Here is an 8,455-nt window from a genome sequence, read left to right as displayed (position 1 = left end):
GGACAAAGGCAATTAGCCGGCATTAATGAATTTTAAGGAAAAAAAGGAATGAAGACAGAATAAGGTAATAAGACCAAAGAAATCAGTATGTAAGTGAAGGAAATTTGTTATAAAAGTAATTAAAGGGAGCTGTTTGTAGGAATCCTTGAGAATGACCTGAGAGGTCGAAACGTTGGATGTTACATGAGAATAAAGTTGAGAGAAAAGAGATCAAAATTGTTTTAAAAAGAAAAAAAAATGTTGTTTTTTAAAAACAAGATTTTTAAATTTAAAAACAAGAACATGCTAAAGAGCATTTAGAGATTCACACAAGGGCTAGACTCGTATTATAAGAGGATCCACTGTAGTTATTTTGATTTTTTTTCTGAAAATTAGAATTAGTCGATTTTACTCTAGTTTTCTTAACGTTATTATATTTGTAGTATAGTCAATTAACTTACAAGTTTAAGAGAATTATTATTTTGTTGTCTTATTTTTTATAATTGCTTATATACATTTATTACTTTCATAGATGGCGAAGGAATATTTAAAAGTACAGACTGAAATGGCTTACATAAAGAGAAATATAGAAAAACTAAGCGATCGGTTGTCAGCGACTACTGAATCTCAGCAAAATGACATTCAAAACCTTGAAATGGAAAAGGTCAGTTTATTTTTTCCTTGTTTGATTTTTAATACTTAAATTTTTACTTTTATTAACCCATATATGAAATACATAGTAAGGAAAAGTATTGTGATCGTAAAGAATTTAGAATTTTAGTTTTTGGTGGAAATACATGTTTTGAGGTCCCCTGAGTCCAAATAGTCTGCATATGTGGTAAGCCTAGCTCAAAAACGTGAAGTAATACAAAACTGAAATTATATATGTAGGACAGATGTATGCAACGGATGTGGCTGTAACTTTTTTGTTAAAATCGACTCGCCGAAAATGCCATTTTATAGAATCACTTTTTCATATTTTTTCGATTTTCTTAAAAATCACTTCAAAAATTTGTATGAAACTCGGTATATAAATTTAAAATAAGGTGGTTTTTAATATCAGATAAGTTTTAGCTTCTTTGGAATAGTCTAACAGAGTTTAAATATTACTAGTATATTGTATCATTTTCCTTAAAGTATACTTATTTTTGTAATTTTTTATAATGGTTTTTAAATAATGAAAATATGATTTTATAAATAATAATCAAAATATTGTTTAACTTTAACATTTGTACATTAAACTAATTTTTAAAAAAATATTTTGTGTTCAATGTCCCAATTCTTAACTAGTTCTGTAACCTCCTAAGACCTCTTATGACTGAAATCTCTCCAGGCAGAGTTACAGGAATAGATCTGTTTATTTTAAAATTTATCACACAAAAACATATCTATTGAAATTTTTTATGAAAATAAAATTATTTATGTAGGTATATTACTATATATATTAGTAATCTAGTAGTATATGTTAGTATATATATTATATAATAATACAATATCTATATATATTAGTAATCTAGTAATAGTATATTAGTAATCAATTTTATAAGTAAGGACAAAATATTGATTACAAACGGCCGCTAAATTAGCTCACACACATAGAGTTAGCCATATGACTTCCAACCACAACTACTAGCCCACCATCCTTGATTAACTAACTGATTAAAAGGGTTAATCCAAGTTATAAACCATTAGTAAAATAATTTGCAGCATTTATTTTTACTGTTGATAATTAGTTTTAATTTCACTAACTTTGTTACTTAAATGTTAACACCCCCACCTAAAATAATTAATGCTATCAATTTCATTTCCTTTTTCTTTATTTTCAGAAAAGTTTAGAACAAGTTCAAGACATGTTAAAGCAACAGCTTGCAAATAAACACGCCCAGCGACCTTGCAGTTCGAGGGAAGGTATCCAACCTCACCAGTCGTACCCTCCATAGAGGAAGGGGCCAGAATTTGTTGTTTTATTCTCTTTGTTCATATGAGACAGTTCTGCTAATATTCCGCTGTCGGAGTCAGGAGGAATTATTTAAAAGGCTTTAATACACCTGCCGCATGAATTAGCATTATAAAGCTGAATTTCCATCATCATGAAACGAGCAGTGATGTTCTGTATAAGGTGGTGCCATAGCTTTGTAGTCCATTATCATGTACCTGATCATAATTTATGAAAACAGTTCAGTTTGTTATTCATTACTTAGTTATTTATCCACTCCACCCCATTTCTCAGTATTTCTTTGTTATATAATCGGCTGAAATAGAAATATTTTCAGGAATTTATTTTCACCAGCTAAAATGAATTAATGCTGAATTTTAGCAGATATTTCAAATTATTTTAATATTGACCAATAATTATTATGAAATATAGTTGATGAGAAACTAATTCTGAGTGTTGTTTCCAAAAGGTACTGTACTAAATGCTGTTTTTTTTTTCAAAATTGAGGTATAGGTTTCTATTGTATTTTTATATAAGATACATAAAATAACAGACTAATTTAATGAAAAAATATACTGTTCATTTTAAGAATTACAACATAACATCTATATTTGGGATAAATACTGGGACAAGGATGCTCCAGAGATTCTTGGAAACTCAAGATAGTCAAATTTCATTTTTAATGAGTTAATTAGAAATAATTGTCTCAAAATGGTAATTATTATTAATTAAAAAGTATATTCATGTTGTGATCTGTAACCTATAATGTCAATCTAGATCATATTTATAAATTACAATAATGTAAACTCCCTGAATATTAGATGAAAAAAAAATTCAACAGAAAAACATGGGGTCATCTAAGTAGTTAGTAAACTTCTTTAGTTTGGTGTGACTTCACTGGTCTAAATTCATTTAATATTCATCAATAAAAAAATCACTAGTTAAAAGAAGCAATCGCTTTTGAATAAATGTTTTTATACCTTATATTAAAAAATAAAAAAAACAAACACAGATGACAAAAAGAGAAAATTGATAAACATAAGCATTAATTTATTTTAAAAACAAAACTTTTGTCTCTCGATGCTCTTTTGGTGTCAATTTATTACAAAGTTTTTTATCTGAATTACTGAATAAGGACTCATAGAAATTATTATGTATAACTACATTTAGGCAATGAGAAATAATTCAAAACAAACTTTTGAACTTGTAAGAAATGTTATTGGAAGTGTGTAAAATAAAAGAATACATAAGTAAATAAATTTGATTATAAAAAAATTGAAGGAGTGTAAAAATCCTCTAATTTGGTAAAACTCAGAATGATCATAGCAAATGGAAGCTAGGACAGTACTAAACGTTGTTTGGGACAATCCAAGGTAAAAGGGAGAGATAGTAGCTCACACTACCACTCTGAACGCAAGCTAGAAAAGTGACCTCCCTTGACGCTTGACAAAAATGTGTCATCAACCACTGTCAAGGTGTTAATAAAATGTTTTTAAACTCCAAATATTATTATTAAATTTGGAAAAACTATGCCAAGTGTTTGTATCTTTTTTAGCCCTGACGAAGCCCTGCAACGTGGGGCGAAATGTTGGCTCAATAAAAATAGTATACCCATTTACTATTTGAGTTTTTTTTACCGCACCTGGACCAAATTCCATTTATTATTAAATTTATTTTTGGGCTCTAAATCAGTAGTTAATTATGTAATGGGATTTTTAAAAAATCACTTTTTTTTACTGACGGTTTGCAAAGAGTCAATTGAGATAAACTATGGCTCTAATGGTTTTTTTTTTTGTCGAGGATGTAGAGTTGGTTCCATGATTACTATGGTCGTGACGATCATGCAAATTCATATTCATAGCTGCCTTTATTTCTTATATGCCAATAATTCTTTTGAAATGTGTATCATTTATATGAAACATGTTGATAAAGCCTTTTTTCTAAGCCTGTTCAATGAAAGTTGCATAAATAATAAACAATCATTTGTTAAGATTATTTTGAAATCATCATTTTTGGTACCAACTTCCAAGATTTTTTTGAATGTACCTTTTGGAACCAACCTCCATAATTGTAATTAGCGTGTTTATCTATTCTATTTTCCTGATTAAATTGCTGTTTTAATGAAATGATGCATTTATTGTTATTATTATTTTATATAATTCAAGAATATATACTATGATTTCCAAAACTGTACTAAATGGTAATGTAATAGTTGATTTTAATAAAAATTAGACAATGTCCGGCAGTTTGTGGTAAAGAGTTGGGCAAAAATTAGGTATCGATAAAACTGTTACTAAATCAATAACTAAAGTGTTGTGGGGACAATGTTTGTTTATTATTTATTAAACATCCATGACAATTTAGCTTTAATTTAATCTTAAGCTAATGTTTGCCCAGCTTAGATGTTATGTGTGTAAATATAATATCTACTTATCAATTTAAATTTTTTTTACTTGAGTTATATAGTTCTTGTGATTTATAATCAGCACTACATATTAATTGTATTATTAGATTAATCTTACATTCCAAATTATCTCTGTCAATTATCAATCTCTTCCTTGTTTTTACTTTCTTCCTTTTTTTTTTTTTTTTTACTGAAATAAATAAAATTTTATTGTAATTTGTTGCAATCATTCCTACCTTATTTTTCTGAATTAAGTTTTACTTATTCTAGTATTGTTTTTTGAAATTTAAAAATTTTCATCTCTAGTTTCGATATATTCTTGTTATTGAAATAATTTTGTGTTGAAATATAGATAAGAATGAAATGATATGAGATTAAAATTCATATTGTGGATTGTACTGATCAACAAATAAAAATTTCCTAACGCATGTTGGGCCTAGAAAAAGAAATATGACAATGACAATTCACTGATCCTGATCAGATGCCTTTACAATAATACTGATGGTAGTAAAGCAGTTCTCACTTAATGAACCAGGATCCATTTCTTGGCTGAAAATTTAACATTACCACTAATGTGACCAAAATTGTCATCTGCAATAACACAGCGGTGTTTTAGAAAAAAGCAGACTGAAGGAAAACAAACACAACTGAATTCATTGCCTACACCCTCTAAAATGGATGCCTTCTCTATAAAATACAAATCACAGTAGCTCTTAGCATGAATTACAGTATAACAATTTCAATAAAGATAAAGATTTTTATTCAATTTCAAATTCTACATTATTTCAATCCGCTCTGCCAGTTATTGGTCTATTCATTTTGTATAGATTTGTACGTGATCTATGTATTGTTACATATAAGTGGTTAATTAAAAATAAATCTGAACCTTTTTTTGGGGAATGTGATAATATTTTGTACTTAGAAGCACCTAAAAATAATAAACTTTAGTTTATTTTATAGTTGAATGACACAAACAAAGTGATCTCACTTTTAATTTTTATTGAAGATATTACATCTCTTATTGGTTTTCTACCGAATTTGGCTAAGAACAGTTAAGAACTTGTTCCTCTATTTTCCTTAGGCTTGTTATGGGACAAATCGGTTAAAATTAATTTTATAGACTATTTTATGGCAGGGAAACACCCATCTCTCTCAAGGTTGATGGTGTATGGAATGCACCCTTCTCAAGAACTTTTATTGCCCTCTCTGCTTTAAAACATTTTGTATAGACTGCTGAAGGCAGCTTAGTTTATCGGAAGTTGGTAAAGAGTAGAATTTTATCTTAAGACGTGCTAACTGAAGAAATGGAAACTTTTACTGAGTTAAAATGTTTGTTAATTCTTTAAGATTCTTTCTACAATTTATGAAATCAGACTTAAAAAGCCGGTGATGCCAAACTGCCACAACTTCAGTTAATAAAAAAATTATTTCACCATTGAAAGCCTCAATCTTAGAAAAATATATTTCAGATTTTTCAAAACTGGGTTACAAAACGATATTAGTATTTCATTAATAATATATTATTCAATGTTAGAACAAAAAAAACAAAAAAAAATAAAAGAGGATGATAGGTATTTAACAAAAATATACTCTGTCATGGTACATTTACTTATAAAACTAGATAAAATGTTTCAAGAAAAATTGAATTTATGTCGATCAGTGGTAATAGAAAGCAAAACAAAAATTTTTTTTAAATTATATTAAACTACAATATCGAGCTTTAATCGACAATTGTGATCCAATTAAAGTAGTATAAATAGAAATTTTGAACACCCCGCTACTGGAATTTGTCTTGTATACTTTAAATACAGATTTAGGTATTAAAGGTACACTAAGCTTTACGAATTTCTATTGTATCACATAATATTAATAAAGCATTCGATATCATCGATTATGCATTTTTTTTTTTGTAGCAATTTTGTTAACGATATTCATAAAAATATTATCTTTTTGATATCAAATTAGTTTTTAAATATATGCCGTGGCAGTGGCTTCTTTAGTCTTTCCCGCTACAAAATAATTAAATGAAGAACTTATAATTGGTTCGGTATATGTAGATACAAGTTGTTTAGTGCTTTAGTTTGCAGAAAACCCGTTATAAAACAGTCTGTAACAGGCCAGGTAATATTTTATTTATAACTGATTTCCTACTTAGCTAGCTATTGTTTAAATATTTCCAAGTATCGAGTTCGCTAATTTTTCATGGAAACCTATGACTACCATGAACTTTTAATGAAATTAAAGCGATTTCTGAATTATATTTTTAAATCTATATTTACGGAAGTAATATATCTATAATCAATTCAAATTCCACTAGCAATCAATATTTTAATTAATGAGAATAAACTGATTGCATTTCCTTAGATAGTTGTATAATTGTTGCGTAACTTTTTTTTTTTAATTCAAACATCAATCCGAATTCTCATCGATTATTTAGTTTGTACAAACGTCTTTGTCGATCCAAAAATGTAAAGAACATAATATGCAAACTTGAACTCGTATGAATCCCCCCGCTTGAATGTTTAAGCTCTTCTAGGTATTGAAGATCTTGTAAATTTTTTATAGCCTTTTAAAAATTATTAATGTACTAGAAATTGTTTTGTTAGAGAGTATTTCGTCATTCTTGAAAACAATTTCTTATCTCATTCTCAATTTTAAATTGTATTTTGTTTGAATTCATTTTTTCATTTACAAGCAAGCGTCAGTCGGGCTGATTCAAGTTATTCCTGTCAGGCTACTTTGAGTGGTGACTGTCATTCGGACTGAAGGTGTTGTGGTCCCTCAAAAAGCATTGAAAAATCTATAACAGTATTGAAGGTTACATTGTTCGAAGTAAATTTCATCTTACTCATTTTATTGTCTGAATTATGGTCCAAACAATCAGATAGAAAGAAATATTTTTTACTTAACCAAAAAGTAAAATTTCTCTCGAGAATATCTATTTATCTAGTACTGTATTATGGAGAAGGAATTTCATTTATAAAACTAGAAAGAATGTATTCAAAAACATGTATAATGAAGGGTGGAGCAGAAATTTGGACCAAAAAGAGCAATCCTGCTAAGAAACTTCTGGCTAAATGAATGGTGGCGACCAACAGTGAAATCCAAAATGAATCAAGTTAAAAATGAAGTTTTTTAAAAAAAAAATAAGCCTTGACTGAGATTGAGAAAAACTTTCTAAATTGGTTTGAATGTTGAACAGAATTTAGGAAGAAAAATTGCTGAGGGAAGTGTATGGGTGGAAAATAGAAGCGAGAAGGCCTTTTATTCTGGGAGTAGAGCAAGAAAAACTTTAAATAAATAAATTTAAGAATATATGATGAAATATATCTACAAGAGAAATGTTCCTTGTTTAGAGTAGTTAAATAATTATTATTATAATTTTTTTTTACATACATTATATATGTATATATTTTATTTATTTATTTTTTTAATTACTGAACACATTTTCAGCAATGAACTTTCGTTTATCTGTCAAGGTGCATGTTTAATATACTTAAACATACAAAATATGAAGAAAATGGTCAGGGTCGTGGTCAAAAAAGAACAAAATCGTTTTCAACTATTTATTGTTCGACGTTTCACCCCACTTTGTAGGAATCAGGGCTGTTCAAGATGATAGGTTGAACCTGAAGTGATTAAAAAATAAAAGGATTTTCACTAGTATTTTTTTTAAAGTTTTGATTCTGTTAGAATCATGTTTTACAAGATTCTTGTATATTTCTTATGTTTAAGGAACCATGTTACTTATAAATATCATACAATGATATAGATTATAAAATCACATATCAAATAAGAACAAATTTTTTTATAACTATTAAGATTTCAAAATGGCCTTTTTTTAAAAAAAGCATTGGAAATTAAAATTCTCATACATTTTCTAATTTTATTAGATTTAATGACTCTCTGAAAATTCCAAAAGGGCTTTAATACACCACTCTTTGTTGATGATAGTTATTCTATTCTTCTAATCAAATAGACACCATCCCTAATAGATTACTAGGAGCATTCAAGAAAATATCTTAATACCTTAAAAACTGAGGCCATTATTTTCACAAAACGATGACCTATACTCTCCCCAACATAATTTTAAAAGATGCTCCCATCCTTTTTGCAAAATCGTAAATTCTTAGGAG

General features: G+C 27.9%; 1 protein-coding gene across 1 annotated transcript in view; it reads left to right on the top strand.

Annotated features, from left to right (window-relative positions):
• LOC106679784 (mitogen-activated protein kinase kinase kinase 7) overlaps positions 1-3,533 on the top strand; it is a 28,616-nt gene extending 25,083 nt beyond the window's left edge. The window contains exons 11-12 of the mRNA XM_014419126.2: positions 512-643; positions 1,806-3,533. Coding sequence (XP_014274612.1) covers positions 512-643; positions 1,806-1,919 — 246 coding nt within the window. The 3' untranslated portion in view covers positions 1,920-3,533. The remainder of the gene's footprint in view (positions 1-511; positions 644-1,805) is intronic.
• The last annotated feature ends 4,922 nt before the right edge of the window (positions 3,534-8,455 follow it).

Source organism: Halyomorpha halys, unplaced genomic scaffold (assembly GCF_000696795.3).
Source record: "Halyomorpha halys isolate HHAL.00 unplaced genomic scaffold, Hhal_1.1 Scaffold218.1, whole genome shotgun sequence".
Classification (NCBI taxonomy): domain Eukaryota; kingdom Metazoa; phylum Arthropoda; class Insecta; order Hemiptera; family Pentatomidae; genus Halyomorpha; species Halyomorpha halys.
The sequence above is the reverse complement of the archived record's forward strand: the minus strand, read 5'-3'. Positions and strand labels throughout refer to the sequence as shown.